A 19,593-nucleotide genomic window follows, 5' to 3' on the forward strand; every position below is an offset into this window, starting at 1 on the left:
CATTGATAGATGAATGGATAAAGAGAATGTAATATATATGTTACAATGTAATGTATAGATAGATAGATAGATAGATAGATAGATAGATAGATAGATTGTATCTACATGTAATATGTATAAAAGAGAACGTAATATATATTTTGCAATGTAATGTATGTATCACAATATATACAAATATAGATATGTTGTGTCTATATGTAATATGTATATTATAGTGTAATGTATATATTATAATATATACAGATATAGATATATTTATATGTAATATGTATATTGCAATGTAATGCATACATTGCAATATATACAGATAGAGATATATTGTATCTATATGTAATATGTATATTGCAATATATACAGATAGAGATACAGATAGAGATATATTGTATCTATATGTAATATGTGTATTGCAATGTATTGTATATATTACATTGTATCTGTATGTAATACGTATATTGCAATGTATATATTATAATAAATACAGATATAGATATATTGTATCTCTATGTAATATGTATATTGCAATGTTATGTATATATTGCAATATAGAGAGAGATATATTGTATCTATATGTAATATAGATATTGCAATGTAATGTATACATTGCAATATATTCAGATATAGATATAATGGAATATTACTTAGCCATGAAAAAGAAGAAAATCCTGCCATTTGTGACAATATGGCTAGAAGTTGAGGGCATTATGCTAAGTGAAATAAGCCAGACAAGCAAGACAAAGGCCACCCATCTCACTATATGTGGAATCTTAAAAAAAAACAAATATAAAGCAACGGCCAGGTCATACACAGAGAGAACAGATTGGTGGTTGCAGAGATGGGAGGTCAGGGAGGCCAAAATTGCTGAAGGTGGTCAAAAGGAAATCATGAAAAAATACGTCGCTTAGGTGCGCACATCCAACAGAAATCAAAATGAAGCAAAGCGAGGGAGCTCACCTATACAAAATTCAGTGTCATGTTTAACTCTGATGGGGAGACGGAGAGATAGGAAGGGAGTTCGCAGGTAGATGTAGCCTATCGCCAAGTACCAGTTCCTGAATTCTTCATGAAATTACTTAAAATACAATAAGACTCTCCTTGGACAAAGACAACAAAGGCACATAAAACAAGAATCACGATTCATTGAAATTTTGTGCAGGTTTTAGGTTTTTGGCGTTGTTGCATCGCTAAGAACTTTATTGACAATGTTTCCTTTTATTTTATTTTACTTTATTTTATTTTATTAAAAAATTTATGGGAACTGGGTCTGCCAGGTTTTTGAAGCCAAGGAAACACAGAGGGTAAATGACTTGCCATGCACAGTGCATACAGGTGGGCGTTTTTGAACAGGACATAATTTGGAACCCTACAAACTTGTCCTCAGCCTAATTAAAAATCCATCACAAGAATGTACAATACCTCTGATCACACAGTATTTTCCAGCGCTCAGAGCAAGGGGAAATGAAATGAATGATGTCGGTTCAACCTTCTGGCCTCCCCTGCTTAGGAGTGTGACTCAGTTTCCTGCATAGCAAGCTGCTCCTTATTTCAAAAGCACCCTGATGACCACTGCCCCCCCCAATAAAGACAAGGTGGGCTTCACGAAACCAGGTTGGAAAGGATCCCAAAGGCTGAAAATTCTTACTTCCACTGTCGTCCGGCATTCCAGGTTGGGGGTGGTACGGTGGTTTTGGTTTTGGGTAGATATCTGCAGGGAAAACGACATAGCGCTTTTAGCGGAGAGAAATAGCCTTGTGTTACGAGCAGCCTATAAAACAAGGACATCCGCGCGGCTATAGATTTTCTATCTTATTCACATTTGTTGTTCATGGTGTTACAGATGACTATCGACCCGCTGGACATGACTGAGTCTATAGACATAAAATCTCAAAACTGCAACTTAAAGAAAAAAAACCACACATGGGTGTGCACGCGCACACACACACACGCACACACACACACACACACACACACACTGTTCCTAGAAGCTAACTTTCATGGCAAGAGGGTGCTAGAGCTCCAGGTTGCTAGCAGGTGCAGGCTTAATGATAAGGTTCAGCGTGCAACTTAAAAAAAAAGGCAGACAAATTCTCCCGGTGTATTTTTAAATTGATGTCAATGCTTTCTTAGTAAACATATTCTTCTCTTGGTTGTTGGTTATCTCTCTCTCTCTTTCTTTTATTTTAAATGCATTATTTATTTATATACTACATATCATATTATGATATATGCTATATTATATCTTATATATAACTATATGTTAAATGTTATGTTATATAAATATATTAAATATTTATATTATTTTTATATATATTTTAATAATATATGGTACATATAATATATACTATGTGTGTGTCATAAATGTACTATATCATATATAATTATATACTATATAATATAAATTATTATTTATTTTATATATAGTATATATGCTACATAATATATATTGTCTGTAATTACAGATTACATTTTATTAAATTATATATATTATTTACTTTACATGTATATCACATATGCTATATTATATACTACATAATGTATATAATTATATTCTATTTCATTATATGGTATATAAATATATTATTTATTTTACATGTAATTTACTTTTTTATGTTTTAAAAGATTTTCTCTATTTATTTTAGAGAGAGAGAGTGGACAGAGGAGAAGCAGAGGGGGAGGGGGAGGAATGGAGAAAGAATCTCAAGCAGACTCTGCTAAGTGTGGAGCCAGATGCTGGGCTCGATCTCAGGACCCTGAGATCATGACCTGAGCTGAAACCAAGAGTCAGACACTTAACTGACTAAGCCACCCAGGTACCCCTTATATGTAATTTAATAATGTATGTACTGTATATAATATATAGCATGTGTGCTCTACTTGTGCTATATAATATATATAATTAGACATTGTATTTTATTGTATGGTATATAAATATATTATTTATTTTATATATAATTTAAGAATGTATATTGCATGTGACCCACCTATGTGCTATGTAATTGTATATCATAACACGTATGTCGTATATGTCACGTCTCTATTACTGAGGTGTCATTGACATATAAGGTTATATTAGTTTCAGGCTTACAACATGACGATTGGGTATTTCTGCACAGGTCAGAATCTAGTTAACACCCATCACCATAGCTACCAGCTACCACACATTCTTTTTTTCTTGTGGGGAGAACTTTCCAGATCTACTCCCCAAGCAGCCTTCCAGCACGCAATTTGTCATTATTGACCGTGCCGCTCCTGTTGGCGAGCTGTCCTCATTGTGATGCACGTGGACGCCCTGCGTTCATACTCACCTGAGCCTGGCTTCTTGGTGGGTTCTGTGCACAAAGAGAAAAAAACAAATCCAGTCAGCATCGAAGATTTGTGCACAGCTCACAGAAAGAACCGTTAACACCCTTATAAAAAGGGAAAATTTCAAGGCACTGAATATGACGTGTTTTGAACACAAGTCTCATCGTGTATTGTTGGGGGGGGAGGAAAAGAAAGCAAACACGCTTAGAATCCATACCTACTTGTCCTCCCCGGGAGCTGTGCAGGGTTGGGATGGTGGGAGGAAATTTAGTGAGGTGGTCCGCCCGGCTCATGGGCACATAAGTTAGAACAAAGGCTTTCCGGCGGCGAGGGAGAGATACTTTGCACAAAGGCCGACTTAGCCGAGAGCATCCGGGGCCGGCGGGCACGTATGTGGTGCCCCGTGCATCAGGAAGGCAGCCACGTGTCATCTCTCTCTTTCATGTATGTGTTTATTCAGTCAACAAACACTGCCTGAGTGCCCACGGGTACTGGGGACTGTGTAATGGGGGTGCACACAGCCCCCCCGGGTGATTGCACAACCGCGAGGCCAGCATTCGAGGTTGTGGACATTGGCTGAGCGGTGCCTGGGGTGCAAAGCACAGTGTGGGTGAGCATGCGTGTGGGGTCTGGGGGAGCAGACGGAGAGCAAGAGGAGCTCAGCGGAGGGAGGACAGATGGGACGGCCTTGGTGCACGCTGGCCGGGCTCCTTCTGAGCAGACGAGACCACGTGTCCTCCAAGCAGACCAGACCACGTGCTTGAACTCCCTTCCTGCAGTTAGCATCACGTGTGCTCACGGTGTAACCACGCGGTGGCAGGTGCCAGTGCTCCCTCCTTTCCAGGGCTGAGTCAGATTCCTTCCATGCATGGACCATCTGCCCCGGGGCTACCGTGCCCTCCAAGCTGTGCACACCGGGGACAGTGAAGCCTGAGGACCCCACTGCAGCTTGACGGGGGAAACAGAGTCTCCACCTTGGCGTGCGTCCACCATTAGCTTCTCCCACTATGCGGACCGTCACCCCCTATCTGCTCCATGGTGGTTCAGATCAGCGAAAACCTCCGTGCATGGGGAAAATCCCCATGGGGGTGGGTGGTTTTGCATCAGGCAGTCTCTGTCCTTTGTAAGGTAGGGGTCTGTGTGCCCAGCCCGTCCTTGTTGTTACCACCCCTTGTCTGCCTGCGCTGAGGGACCGAGGGATGTTGCCGGAGCCAGAACCCGCTGATGATGGTTCTCAGAGCAGACAAGCCTCTGTCTTTCTTTTAAAAGAAGACCCCCCTCCCCATCCCACCGTGTGTGTGTGCCACCCATCCAGGTGTGGACACTGCGTGCCTCCCAGCTGGACCCGATTCCAGACCTTCCTGCATGGTCCAGGAGCTGAATATTCAGCTTTCTGGCAGCAAGCACGTCCAGCTGGGCTCAAAAATGCTAAAGACAGGGCATGGGGGGCTCTCCAACCCCACGCCCCCTTTCCGGGGAAAGCGAGCAGCCCCGTCCACGGAGGTGGATGGAGAACCTGCTGGGAGGGAGATGCCGCAGACCCCCAGAGCAGTGGCCAAGCTGCGGCAGAAGCAACCCCCCGCCCGCCCCCCGGAATACAGTCACTCACCGGGGTCATCGAGAGCGTCGGCCAAGTCGAAGTCACGCTGACCTGTGGGGGGCACGGAGGGTGTAAGTGGACCGGACGGGAGACGTCAGGGGTCCTGGCTCTTGGCTGCAGGCTGCTCCCCTCCGCCCCATCTGCCCGCGCTCAGCTAGACGGAGGCCTCGGCGCAAAGGCCAGCCCACTGCGAGAGCTCCGCGGAGGGTCTCAGTGTCTCGACCTCCCCCCAGTGTGTTTGTTAGATGAGTATCTCATCTTTCCCAGCAGCTGGGTGCCCCTCACCCAAGACACATCTTACAGCAGATTATTACGGCGTTGCAGCCTCCAGGGAGGAAGGAATCCTCCTGGGATCCCAACTCCTTCTAGCTCCCTCCCAAGCAGAACACGGGTATGTGTCCGAAACGCCAAGCATCCGTGCGTTCTGCAAACACCGCTGGGTGTTGGGCGTGTGCCAGTGAAGCCCCCAAGCCCTGCTTCCTAGCTCTTTCAGGGGAGACAGGTGCATGAGCACCCCCAAAAGGGAGGGACAGGTTGCCCTGGGGACCAGAAAAACGAGGCAGCGGGCAATTGCTCTTCTTGTGTGAGCACACCTGGAGGTCTTCCCAGAGGAGGGGATGTGTGAGCTGTTTCTAGGGTGCCCGTTTTCTCACGACAACGAAACACCCCAATTATCAGACAGCAGCACTTCCGAGACAAGAGAAGTTCCCTCACGTCAAGGGACAGAAACTCATATTTTTAAAATCGGGCCGAGGGGTGGCCACGGCCCGAGGCTCACACCAGGACTAGCAAGCTGCACCCCGCTTGTCCCTCTGCTCCCGAAGCCACGGTTTGGGACGCGATCCTGCCCGACTGACCGCAACAAGGACTCAAAACCAACTGTTTTTCCCCCTGAACCCGGAGCCCAAACCTCCCCCTGCCGAGCGAGCCAGGGAAGTGTTACTTTCGCTTTGCAAACCGGGGCCTGACAACAAAGGCTTCTCTCACCTCTGACTGAGTCCTTGCGCTGTAGGCATTTGGGGAGACGGTCCCCAGGAGCCAGTTCCCACCCCTGTTTCTACCTTAGAGAACGCCCCCCCCGGGGGGGAAATGCATATGCAGAATTTGGGGTATTTTCCTTTCTACGGGTGGGTGTGCGATGCAGGCCCGGCCACACGCCACCCCCTCGCTCTCCAGGACCTTCCCCGGAAGGCTTTGCACAACACTCCGAACCAGGCCCTCCTCCCCGAGCTCACAAATTTCTGCGGCTTTCTGGCAAAGAAATCCGGAATCTTGGCAGGAGCCCAGACGTATTTCTGCTTTTTTGCTGGCTCAACTCGGAGAAGCTCTGGGTGGATCAACGTGCATGGGGGGCACGGGGAGTGTGGGCTCTCCAGCTCTGGGGAAGGGGAGCCCCCCGGGGCTGACGACTCGGATGCTCTCCAATCCCAGGGTGCTGATGCTTGGCACCACCTCCTGCATTCACCAAAACTCTCGGAATTTCTCCATCTGAAATGCTTCAGCTGGAGACACTTATCCATGTGTATTTTCTCTAAAAAATACCCAAAATCTTTTAAATGAGCTGAGGATGGCCCTGGGCCACCCCAGGTTCCTCTCCTGCCCATCAAGACTCTTCTTCCCGCACAAATTTGCCCCTTTCGCTGTTCCCAAAATTGCAAGAGCGACGTCAGAGGACGTTTCCGATTCTGGCCCATTTGAATCCCCTTTTGGGGGTGACAACTTTTTTTTTTTTTTTTCCAAACAGGTTCGCTGAGATTGAATTCGCCCTGCGGACGATTCGCCCATTTAACGCGCACACTTGGGCGGCATGGAGCACGTTCCCCGGGTCATGCAAAGACCACCTGTTTCTATTTCCAGAACATTCCACTGCCTGCAAAGGAGTCCCACCAGCAGCCCGTCTCCAGCCCCCTTCCGCAGACCCCGGTGACCACAGACCAGGAGCCGGTTTCCTGGGAGGCTTTATGGGCAGAGTCAGAATTCACACTGGACCCTCGGGCAGCCTCTGCCGCAGCTCCACGCCCCGGGAAGGAGTCTGGGCGTCGGGAACCAGGTGACCCCTGGACGCTGGGTGGCCTCCGCGTGCAGCAAGCTTTGCTCGGCAAGCACAAGCCTCTGAGGGTGGGGGACCCCTACCCTAGGCTGGTGTGCAGTGTGCTCAGGAGCAAGCCCCGCGGTCCACACTGGAGGCCCCGGGGGACGTGCCCCCTTCCAGAGCCAATCACGCTGAGCGGCTTCGGACTGTGGAGGCGTGGCTATGTCCCTGGGGGGCGGGGGGGGGCCCCGTCTGCCCCGCCAGGGTCTGCTCTGCTCTAGCCTCTGACTGCTACTTGTGCAGGAACAGCCTGGGCTCCATCTGCCGCCCCAGGGGCTCTCTCTGGCCATCCTCGTCCAGGGCGGACGCACAACACTCCGCTTCAGGCTGGCTTCTCAGACACCCCCTTGCGGGACGGCTGAGGGCGCACTGGCTGGGGGCGCACACCCCCTTCCGTGCAGCTCCTGTGCGCAGGACTCCGCGTCAGCCTGGCTTCTCAGACACCCCCTTGCGGGACGGCTGAGGGCGCACAGGCTGGGGGCGCACACCCCCTTCGGTGCAGCTCCCATGCACAGGCCCCCCACCCCCGCAGGCCCTGACATTCAGGAATGACCGTCGCCATTCTGTGCCAGGGCCTCACCCCCCGAGTTCCAGGCACCCCCGCAATAACAGCCGCGCTCCGAAAGCTGCTCCAAATGCCTCGACCACGCCCACCGTCCCAGATAAGCAAAGGCCTCCGTGTTATCCGCCCTGCCGGCCCACCCGGCTGGCCTCTTCCAAATGCCTGTGCCCAGCGGGTGGGCGCTCCACGCGCTGCATGTAGGATCCCTTTCTGCCTCCTGATCTCTGCGTGCATCAGGAACCAGGGTGCCCCCTCCCCGCCTTTGCAAACCTCCCCGGTCTCCGTGTCCCCTCCCTTGTCAGCAGTACCTTCGCCAGGATGGAAATGCTTCCTGAGCTCTGGGGGGAGAGATGGGTCACCGCATGGGTCACCAGGCAGCCACACCTGGAAATGTGGGGTTTACCCTTCAAGGGCTGCTGTGTGAGCAGGACTTACGCATGCAGGGGGGAGGGACTCCCTGGGACCTCTTGCATCAGTTGGTGACTCTGGCCAGCATCAGGCACCCGTGTGGGGACCGTCCAGTCCTGCAAGCCAGGCGTGAAACGGCCAGGTGGAGCACCTGCGGCCAAGACACGGCAGGGGTCCCACCCGTGGCAAGGGGTCCCCGTGCATTTCAGGTCCTAGCTGGGCTGGGAGCTCACTCGGGCTGATGAGGCTGCTCCTGGGCCTCAGTCTCTGGAGACACCCAGGCAGGGAGGGTGCTCACGAGCCCACTGCGCTCATCGGCATTATTTTTCCACTCGGAGCACATGACGTGGCTCGTATCCCGAGACCTGTTTCTGATCTTGTCTCCCCTTTTGCTTAGTGAGCTTGGGGACGTTTAATCAAACCCACATGTTTTGGATCCATGACCCCGGGGAGGAAGCAGCGTCCTGGGTCCTGGGGTTGTGACGCTGGCAATCCTGCTGAGATCCCGGGGATGTGGGCTCACAGTGGCTCGTGCTGGTGGGTGGCTGGCGGTCAGCATTATACACAAGACCCCCCTCCCTCCACCAAAAACAAAAACAAAAAGCCATCTGGGGTCTTTGAGTAGCGCTTGGAGGAATTTTGTCGTCTCCAGCGGCTGTCGTCTCCTGGACCGCCAACCCCTCGACCCCCACGAGACTCCCATCTGCTTCTTACTGCACTTTTCATGCCCCAAATTTCTCAGCTTTGCTGCAGACCCTCAAGTCAACATGACACACGGCAATCTGCAAAGCAAACAGCAGGACCCTGGTTGGGATAATCATCATACCACGCCGATGTTGTCAGAGTCCCCGCCGCCCACTCATCCAGGGCCGCCATGCAAACCAGGAGCCACACACAAGCCCACGCCCGAGCTCCTCCCTGCCTCACCCCCACAACCACTGAATTACCGACTCTGATCTAAAGGAGAAAATCAGCCCCAGGCAAGCTCCCAGTACAAGAAAGTGAAAAAAAAAAAAAAAAAGCATGAATTTAATGACCGTGGACCACACTCATCGCGTGGCCGGTCACCCACTCATGAACGTGGACAGGCTCTAACATGCTATTATTCCAACCAACGTCCTTGTATCTGCGTCCCATCCAGGCAATTATGTGTCATTTCTTCACATAGGATTTGACTGATTTCCCCGAGTGGAGGGCTAATTGAAATCAATCCTTCCGGGCCGGCTGCCGCCGAGTCCATGGCTCACGTCTATAGGACCCGTTCTTGTCCTTGAGGATCGCCCCCATGGGGGACAGCACTGGAGCAGGGACGCCCAGAGAGTAAATTGTGACTTCCTCCAGGCAAATCCTTTGACTCTGCTCCATTGTTCTTAAATATATATATATATGTGTGTATATATATATATATATATATATATATATATTAATGTACAGAAAGCACGTTTTGGGGGCTCTTCCCCAGGATAGAGAAAATTAACAGTGCGCGTAGGTGAGCCGTTTAGGTTTGCACAGACCGTGATAAGGAGCCCAAGGGTGATGCGCCCAGGTGGGTGTGGGTGCATCGCCGCCGGGCTCCATGTTCTCCCACTGGAACACCTGTGCATAAATCCGTAAGAGTCTCCAGGTGCTCACTAGGTTTCTGTTTCCAGCAGCAGCAAGGGTTATACAAGAGGGCTGGGTTCTCATGATGCATACCTCAGCATGCACGTGCGGGGGACGCCATGAGGGACTCTCTCCCCAGAGGTGGCAGTGCAGACCCTCCATGGAGATGAGCAGGTGGTCCCTTTGAGCTCCACCCCATCCTGCTTGCCCTGCAGCTGATTACAGCTGAGCCGCTCTTGCAAGGTCAACCAGTGGTCCCGGTTCCTAGTGTCCCCAGGTCTCCTTTCGATGAAAGCCCTCCACTGCGATGACACGCACGGTCCTGGGAGGGGAAGTACTTCGTCACAAAGGACTAAAGGATGGACGTGCACCATAAAAGCCAAGACACCCATCGTGGAATGTAGACCGTCCAACGAGGCAGTGTCCCAGAATGATGCGTACACGTGGACCCCCAAGGACGTGGGTGACGTGCAGCCTCTACCACGGCAGCTCTGGGTGTGCCCGAGAGGCTGCGTTTCTCTCCAGCTCCTGGGGGAGACTGAGGCTGCGGGCTGTGGACTTCACTTTGCAGGGCAGGGGCTTTGTGTTCCCGGAGGGAACAGTCCTGAAGGCTAAGAGTCTGAGATCCGGGCGGGGCCGAAGCTGGTTCCTCCTGAGGCCTCTCTCCTTGGCGGGTAGACCCCGTGTTCTCCCTGTGTTCTCACGTGGTTGTCCCTCTGTGCCTGTCCTCATCCTATCTTCTTAGAAGGACCCCAGTCCTATGGGATCAGGGCCCACCCTAATGACCTCATTATACCTTAATCCCCCGCTCTTTAGAGACCCCCACCTTCAAACACAACCCCATTCTGAGATCTTGGGGTTAGGGCTTCATCCTATGAATTTTGAGGGGACAGAGTTCAGCCCATAACAGACTTAAACTGGCAGGAGAAGCTGAACCACCATGGAATCACCGCCGGACGCTCTGGTGGGATGGAGTGGAGGCCCTCACCCGGCCCCAGTCCTAGGAGGAAAAGGAAGGAGATTTTCGGCAGGCCACGCACCGAGCGCTGAGTCCACACCAGTGCTGTTCCTCAGCGTCAGGACTTCTGCCTCCGTGCCTCTCAGACCCTCAAGGGCATGCGGATCAGCCCACAATCTGCTTCTGAGCAGATTCTGGATCAGCAGGTCTGGGCGAGTCCGAAACTACGTTTCTCCAGGGTGTTGGTGCTGCTGGCCTGGGGACCTCAGACTGCAAATTCACCATGTGAACAAGAAAGACATCCTTCCTCCCTGTTTTGTCCAGTTGACCCAACCCCCCGGGATCTGAGACGTCCTCACCCCCTTCAAGAAAATCAGAGCCAAACAAGAGCTCCAGGCTGCTTCTTCCCAGCGGAAGGAGGGAAGGCAGCTTTGCACCAGCCACGGAGGACTCTGTCCATGCAGTGTGCAGATATTCCAAGTTGATGCCACGTGGGCCACCTTCAGAGCAGCCCTGTCAGTAACCCCAGGAAACTCCAAGGGATGGTCATGGGTCTTGAGCAGAAACAGCTCTGTTCTCTTGCAAAAGGAGATCTATCACCTTTTGGGTATGACTTGCATGCACATGGGACCTTGCCCCTTCCCCAGAGACCTCTGAATACAGTGAATCTGACCTCATATTTACACAGAGCCTTAAAAACTAGAGAGGCTGACAGACGTCATCTCGGGTGACGACACTAGATGCTCCCCACGTGCCCTGGATAAGAGGCAGGGGCTCCCCAAATTGCCGACGCAGGAGGACCACCTGCAAAGCTGAGAAAGCATCCAGAGCGGGGCCCAGGACTCTGCATGTTGACCCCGTCCCCCAGCAATCCTGATGCCCGCTGCCCAGCAAAGTTTCCCAACTACCTCTCCCGAGTATCAGCACTTTGTCCAGATCATATTTTATTGTGATCCACAAGGATAAAAACAAAATATCGGAAGAAAACGTTTTGAAAACTCTTGAGAATTTGCTCCAGGGTCGCCCCGGAAAGCCATCTGAACACTCACAGCAGAAGGCACAACACTTTGCACGCTTTGCCCCCTTGGTTCTCCAGAATGTGGCAATTTCTACAGCAGCTGTGCTCACCAGAGACAGCCCCCTCAAGGGCGTAGCTCAAGGTCACAGGGAAAGTGGGGATACTAAAAGATTTAACAGCCCTGGCTCCATTCCAGTCCTGCGACAGAAACAAACACAGGAGTATTTCTGACGATGCAGCTGAGGGAGCCTGGGGGGCTGAGAACAGGCAGAAAGACCTTGGAACCCTCTGGAAAACCTGCAGAGTTGGCATCTCAGGCACGGGAAGTGGAAACATGAACCCAGATGGTTCATATTTTGTGCCAGTGTGGCCAGGCTTCAGTGCCCAGATGTTTGGTCAAACGCTAGTGTAGATGTCACTGTGCCAGTAAGTTATCAATGGGATTGCCATCTGCAATCACGTGCTGGGAAAGCGTATCACCCTCGGTAATGTGGGTGGGCCTCTTCTGATGTGATGAGGCCTTAAACGCAATGAGTGAGGTTTCCTGGAAAAGAAGGGAGTCAGACTCAACATGGCAGGTCGCATCCGAGCTGAGTTTCTAGCCTGCCCTCAAGGTTTTGGACTTGCCAGCCCCACAGTCCTGTGGGGCAAATCCTTAAGACAAATTTGAGTCTATAGATTGACGATGATGATAATGATAAGATAATGATAGATAGAAGATAGATAGATAAATGAATGGATAGATGGGTGGGTGGGTGGATGGGTAGATGAATAGATGATAGATAGATGGATGATAGATAGATAGATAGATAGATAGATAGATAGATAGATAGATAGATAGATAAATGATAGATAGATAGATATGATGGATGGGTGGATAGATGGGTAGGTGGGTAGAATGATGAATGTATGGATAGATAGATAGATAAATGATGGCTGGATAGATAGATGAATGGGTGGATGGATGGATGGATGGATGGATAGATGGGTGGCTGGACGGATAGATAGAAAAGTGATGGATGGATGGATGGATGGGTGGGTGGATGGATAGATGGGTGGGTGGATGGATGGGTGGATGGATGGATGGATAAATGATGTATGGTTGGACAGATAGATGAATGGATGGATGGGTGGGTGGATGGATGGATGGATCAATAGATGGATAGATAGATAAATGATGGATGGATGGATAGATAGATGAATGGACAGATGGATAGATGGAAGAATGGATGGATGGATTGATATATAAGTGATGGATGGGTGGACGGATAGATGGATAGATAGATGAATGGTTGGATGGGTAGATGGGTAGATGGGTAGATGGTGGATGGATACATAAATGATGGATGGATAGATGAATAGATTGACAAATAGATGTACGTATGTACAGGTGGACAGATAATAGATGGATAATATTTAGATACATAGGTCAGACACACAGACAGATGGAGTCTCTCGTGCTAACATGAGATTTCTCAACCTGAGCACCAGCAACATTTGGGGCTGGATCACTCTCTGACATGTGTGGCAGACATTGGGCAGCATCCTCAACCTCCACCCATTTGAGGACACCAGCCAACCCCCTCACAGTTGTGACAGCCCACCATGACTCCAGATATTGCCAAGTGTCCCCTGGGGGCAAAGTGGTCCCTAGCTGAGACAATGGAGGGCTGCAGCATGTCTACCTAGGGGATGTGCCTTCTGGCCTGGCCGTGCTGGCTGATGATGCATCACTGAATGGGGAACCCCAGAATAGCTGTCCCCTTATGCCATGGATCGGTGAGTCCCCCCCCAAGGGTATACCGGATGGCCCGGTGCTTGCTCATCATCCCTTCAAGGGAGCCTTGACTCTGCATGGAGTCACTCTGGGTGCTTTTGAATCTACAGGTCCCGAGCCTCACCCACATACCATATGAGCATCTCAAGGGGCAGGGCCTTTAATCCAGCTCCCTCCCAGGTGACTCGGCACACCAAGGATTGAGAACCACTGCCCTACATAGCTGGGCAGGTTCGGCCCCACTGATGGGCATGGTGACAAAACAGCGTTAAATGACCCATCTGGGGCTTGGCCTTCCCACCCACAGATCAGCTAGATCAAAGGTAGTTTGGGGGCCACGAGGAAAGAGGCAGAATTAAGGGAGACTCTTGATTGGTTCTGGGGTGCAGCCAGCGTGGGCTGGAGTTCCGTGGCCCAGCATGGCCTGGCTTGTTGCCTTGGGCACGCCTCCCACCCTCCGAGTATCACCAAACCACAAGGCCCCACAGAGCTCAATGCAGCACGTGATGCAATAATATAATAATATATTACAATAATATATATACGAGATAATATATATTTAAGGGGGAAAGACACATAAAGATAGATATAAATAGTTCCTTTTTTCTCAACGGACCCAAAACCACAAGCTGGCCTTGGCAAGTCTCATTTCTGATTCTGCTTCCTCATCGTGACCTCAGGCAACATGATGGAACCTCACCCCATGCCTCAGTTTACCCATCTATAAGGTGGCGGCAAGCACGGCACCATCATCGGGCTGCGTGAAAATCAGCTGGGAAGCTGATGTGTGCGTGGGGTGCAGGAAGCGTTGCCCTCACGGAAAGAACTTGGTGCACGTGGGCCGGTGCCGGGGCCTCACCAAGCGCACCTGCTAAGCACCCAGCGGACATTCCCCCAGATGCCCGACGAATCACGTGGCTCCTGAAGGAATTTGCCTTCCGTGTCCCTAAAGCATCAAATGGACGGCACTGTGAAGGTCTAGTTGTCCCGAGGGGGTACGCTCAACCTCCTGCTGTCCCCGCACGGTGACGAGAGTCAAGTCTGGGACGCGCTTTCCTGGAGCAGGGGCTGGGTTTGCAGCTGGGCATCTCTGCGTTAACACTGGGGCTCTGCCCTCCGGCTCCTGGGCGGATAAATGTGGGGACTGGTCTCTCCCTGCACACAGGAGCTCCTGAATGCATTTCGTGCTGGGTGAGATAGCCAGCTGACCCTCAGCATCCCATCGGCCCCCAGACAACCAACGCCTCTTCCCAAGAACACACCTCGAACAGGATAAATGGGACACGCCACAACAGGGACATCTGAATTCAATCCTGCCACTCCTAACCAAGAACACTTCCCAATCCTCCAACCCACCCGGCCTTCCGTGCTTGCAAGGAGAATATTAAAATGACCAGAGGGGCTGTTTGGGTCCCGTTTCTCATGAGCTCATTACAGTTCCTAAATAGCCTAAATAGCCGCCTGCCCCACCCTCCAACAAACCAAACACCCCCACCCCCCCGCCCCGCATCTGGGAGACAGCCCGTGAGCTCCAGCTCCGGCTTTGTGCGTAAACAATTCACATGACTTTCTTTTGCAACAAGGAAGGATGACATTTAACCAGAAGGCTGCAGAATCCAAACCCGTGTACCCGACGAAAACGGGCAGAACTAATCTTTTCCATCGGGAACAAGGAATTTAAAAGACCCCTCGCATCCCGTCGAACTTAAATCACGGGGTAGGGCGGGCTGTGTTTGAAACGCAGAGCGGAAAAGCAGAGAACTCCGCCTGCTTCCAAGTGCTGTTGGTCCGCATTGTGGACCTGGAAGTCCAGGTCCAGCTCCCCGGGCTCCAAGTGGCCCCCATGTCCCCTCTGCCTTCTCAGAAGGCACCATTCCCGTCTCCTCTAATCCCCTCTGGCAACTTCTAAGTGTTTGTTCGGTAGAAGCTGCTTTGGAAGGAGTTTTGAGAAGGAACCGGACAGCAAGCACAGCACCCACGCGCTCTCCCTCGGGGCCAAGACGCCTCTTACCTTGAACGTGCATCAGAAAGCCCAGCACCGTGACACAGAAGAGGCCCCAGCGGCTCTCCATCCTTGGCGGCCAGCAGGAAGGAGCCTCCGTGGAGGCCCCAGCCCAGCGGCTCGTGAGATCTGGCCCTCCCGGACCCCACCCTCCGTGTGTTGACTTCCTGTCTCTCAGCTTGGAAGGAAGGGAGGCGACTTTCCAAGCGGAAAGTATGAACGAAGCTGCAATCCCTTTGCCAAAAGCTAATGAGCCCTGTGCTCAGATTCCAAACCCCACAGCCTAGAGCCCGTGAGACAAGTGCGTGCGCGCTGAAGGCCGACCCAGGCCTCCCAGAGCTGTGCTCGCCAGCCAACGCTCAGCACGGCAGGGAATCAGGCACCACCTGGCGCCAATGGGCATCCTCCGCTTTGGGAAGCTGGGCACACCTGCTCGGCAGCTCTGCTCCCTGCAGGCGTGGGAGGCGCCACGAGATCAAAGGCTGGCCAACTCTGAGCACAGGGAGGACGCTCCCTGCCCACAGATTTGTAGATTCTAGGCTTGCTGCTTCCCAAGAGTAGGACTTCAGATGAGTTCATGCATTCATTCCACAAACATTGTGTACGCACATCTGTTCCGAGCCAGGCCCAGGCTAGGTGCCGGGGCTGCGGTGCTGAAGAACGAATCGTTTACAAAGGGGAGGGGACATTGAAAGTTAAACCAGACGATGGCAGTGTGACATTGCATAATGCAGGGATGCACACAGAGGCCCTGGGGGGCGCCTGGCAGGGTCTGAACTCAGCCGGGCATGGCTTCTAGAGAGGGTGGTGGCCTCTCTAGAAGGTAGATGATTTTAAAAGCTGAGCAGGAAGGACACGAGATGGCAGGGACAGAGCGTTCGGGCAGAGGAAGGTGTGGGGTAAAGGTACTCGGTAGGAAACAGGAAGCCCAGGGCCACTGTGAGGGACAACTCTAGGGGGCGCTGTGCACACCGCCAACTGTTACAGACTGAAGGTTTGTGTCCCCCCAAGATTCATAGATTGCAGCCCTATCTTCCAATGGGATGGGATTGGAGGTGGGCCCTTTGGGAGTGATTACACTGAGATCAGGTCATGATGGTGGGCACCACGATGAGATTTGTGTCCTTACAAGAACAGGGAGAGACACCACGTGAGGACACGAGGAGGACACGGTGTCTACAGCTCCAGGAGAGAGGCCTTAGGAGGAACCAGCCTCGGCCCCGCCCGGATCTCGGACTCCCAGCTTCTGCCCCACCTGGATCTCAGCCTCCCAGCCTCCAGGAGAGTGAGAAATAAGCGTCTGTTGTTTGGAACCGTCCCGACCTTGGCATCTTGTGCTACCAGTACAGACGGACGACCGTGCCAACTAGGATGAGCGCTCTAGAGGTGAAGAGTAGCCATTATTTGCCTCATTCCTGTTGACGCAGAGTGTGACTTAGCTCATGTCCATGTGACAGCATCTGATAGAGACCTCAGGATATTCTGTACATCCTGCAGATGATACTTTCTCCGCTAAACCATTAGTTGTCCATGTAGGGATGGGGGTGTGGCATTTGGAGGTCAATGGTGTTGCGCAGTTGACCCTGGGACCCCTTCATTGCTTTGTGGGCCATCAGAATAGGGAATGCATTTGTCCCGATATTTATGGACTTTGTCTGATTCTGCGTTTATGGAGAGTCCATATTCCAAATTGAAATATGCCATAGCCAATGTTGAAAGTAGCCCAAGGTCCACTGTATTTTGTGTCTCATTTTGTGCCACAGCAAAGGGAGCTAATGACCGTGTGGAATGGAGGGGCAGGACGTCTTCAAAGGTATCTTATGGCTGTTCCTTCCCCCCAAAACGCTCAGGACCATGAAACATCTGAGTTGGGCCTTCAAGCACAAGTACAAATTTGATGGAGAGAAAGGGAAGGGAGAACATTCCGGGTGAGCAAAGCAGGATGTGTGGACCTCTTCTGCGCTCTTGAGTCTTGTCTTCGATAATAAGGTCTGTGCTGGGTCCGTTGAGGATTAAAATGACAACCGGCCAGGTCTTGACTTTGCTAGTCCTGAATGCTGTATAAAGATTTCAGTTCTGCAGGCTGGGGGGACCCCATTGTACATGTCATCAGGGGACGATGGACATGGGGACCTCGTGGGAAGAGAAGCCCAGGAGTGGCCAGGAGATGAGTTACAGAAGGGGCCGAATTTGACGCAAGGAGGTCACAAAAGACATTGATGTCATGCTGGGGGAGGTGACATCGGCAGAGGTGGGCAGATTTAACGGTCATGGGGTAAGGTGGTTTCAAGCAGTCTTTAGAGAAGGAACTAATGGAAACATGGTGCCCATATTCAATCACAAATGGACCTTCAAAATATTCTTCTATGGATCTGGAGAAATTTCAATCACTAGCATATGGCAGAGCTAGGATTCAAAACCAGGCAGGCTGGGGGCGTCTGGGTGGCTAAGTCAGTTGAGTGTCTGACTCTTGGTTTTGCCTCACGTCATGATCTCAGGGTCATCAGATCGAGCCCCGTGTGGGGCTTCCTGCTCAGGGGGGAGTCTGCTAGGGATTTTTTCTCTCCCTCTACACCTCCACCTGCTCCTTCTTTCTCTCTCTCTCAAATAAATAAATCTTAAAAAAAAATTAAATCCAGGCAACCTGAGTCCAAGGCTCGTCCCTCCTTAACCTGCCCTGTTGATTCCTGGCCCAAAGCATGCATTCAAAAATCACCTGTTAAGTTAAACTGAGGGGAAATCGGATGAAGGTGCCTGGCAAAGGGAACAGAGGTGACCATCCAGCCGTCCGTTTTCGGTCCAGAGTGGGTCGGGTTGACCCCCAAAATGAGAGAGAGAAGCCAAGAGTGACGTCCGGTGCTTGGCGTCAAGAGAAAACTCTTGCTCGGGACGGCTTGGCTTTTCAGGGAGTAAGGAGGGCATCTGTTTCCCTGGTTTCATGAGTATTCTTCTCATCTCAAAGACTCCAGTCTGTCACCCATCAACTGTTTGGCAATGATGCGCTTGGTGTCAAGCACAGAGGTGGACTGTGACAGAGCTAACTCAACAGGCACCCTGCCCTTGGGAGATACACAGATCGGTGTTTTCGGCTGAGTTGTGTCTCTCCCAAAAGGTATGTTATGGTCCTAACCACCAGGAACTCAAAATGGGACCTTATTTGGAAAGAGGGTTACTGCAAATGTAATTAGTTAAGATGACCCGGGTGGGTCCAGAACAGGATCATCACATGGATGATCCAGGTGGGCCCTAAATCCAATGACACTGGAAGACACCGAAGAGCAGAGACACACACACAGAGGAGAAGCCACGTGAAGACGGAGGCAGAGAAGGGAGGGACGTGGCCACCAGCCCAGGGACACCTGGAGCCCCAGAAGCTGGAAGAGGCAGGAAGGACCCTCCCCAAGAGCTTCAGGAGAGACTATGACCTTGCCCCGCCTGGATCTCAGCAGCCCTGCCCCGCCTGGATCTCAGCGGCCCTGCCCCGCCTGGATCTCAGAGTCTGGTCTCCAGAGCTGGGAGAAGATGAATTCCTGTGGTTTAAGCCACCTGATTGGTGATTCTTTGTCACAGTAGGAACGGGACATTCGTAGAAGTTCCTTTCTTTGAAAGAAAAGAAAAAAAAGGTACTAAGCATAAACATTTTGCTTCTAGCACAGAAATAACCCCCCAAGCCCCCACATGCTATGTATCAGCGGACCATCACCCCTGCCACAATATCAAAGCCTCATCACGTTAATCAGCACCGTTGCACAGAATTACACTTGTACCTCTCTTGTGTTGTTGCAGGGCTTCCCACCCCCCATCCCCTTTCCATCAGCATTTGGATTCAGACACAAGGTTAGAGTTGGAGCCAAACCGAATGCATTTCCAAAGTGCCCGTCACTCCTCCCTGACACGCTGACCCGAGTGAAAAAACACAGGCACTCACCTTAAGAGCAATTTCCGGGACACAGAGCCCAGCTTCCCCATGGCCGCCCCGAGGTGGAGAATGAATGGCGGAAGAAAGCGGGATGATCCCACCAGATGAATAGCGCAATCAGCCGCAGAAGCACTCAATTGCCTGGAAGAGGGTAATTATCCGCTCTGCCCTCTCCGGGACCATTCAGGATGGAAACCAAGGGCTGGAGCTTTTAAGCTCCATCTGACTTTGCGAAATTTGCCCTTCTGTTTCTTTCTTTCTTTCTTTCTCTTTCTTTCTTTCTTTCTTTCTTTCTTTCTTTCTTTCTTTCTTTCTTTCTTTCTTTCTTTCTTTTTCTTTCTTTCTTTCTTTCTTT

The 19,593-nt window shown here is 51.2% G+C and overlaps 1 protein-coding gene across 1 annotated transcript in view; it reads right to left on the reverse strand.

The window, feature by feature from the left end:
• Window positions 1-15,485, reverse strand: part of XG (Xg glycoprotein (Xg blood group)) — a 32,671-nt gene extending 17,186 nt beyond the window's left edge. The window contains exons 1-4 of the mRNA XM_025857537.2: window positions 15,329-15,485; window positions 4,910-4,951; window positions 3,303-3,326; window positions 1,640-1,702 (exon numbers count right to left, since the gene is read on the reverse strand). Of these exons, the coding sequence (XP_025713322.1) occupies window positions 1,640-1,702; window positions 3,303-3,326; window positions 4,910-4,951; window positions 15,329-15,389 (190 nt within the window). The 5' untranslated portion in view covers window positions 15,390-15,485. The remainder of the gene's footprint in view (window positions 1-1,639; window positions 1,703-3,302; window positions 3,327-4,909; window positions 4,952-15,328) is intronic.
• Between the last annotated feature and the right edge of the window lie 4,108 nt (window positions 15,486-19,593).

The sequence above is a fragment of the Callorhinus ursinus genome, unplaced genomic scaffold (genome assembly GCF_003265705.2).
Source record: "Callorhinus ursinus isolate GAN/ISIS: 27379988/994484 unplaced genomic scaffold, GSC_fseal_2.0 scaffold16, whole genome shotgun sequence".
Lineage (NCBI taxonomy): Eukaryota > Metazoa > Chordata > Mammalia > Carnivora > Otariidae > Callorhinus > Callorhinus ursinus.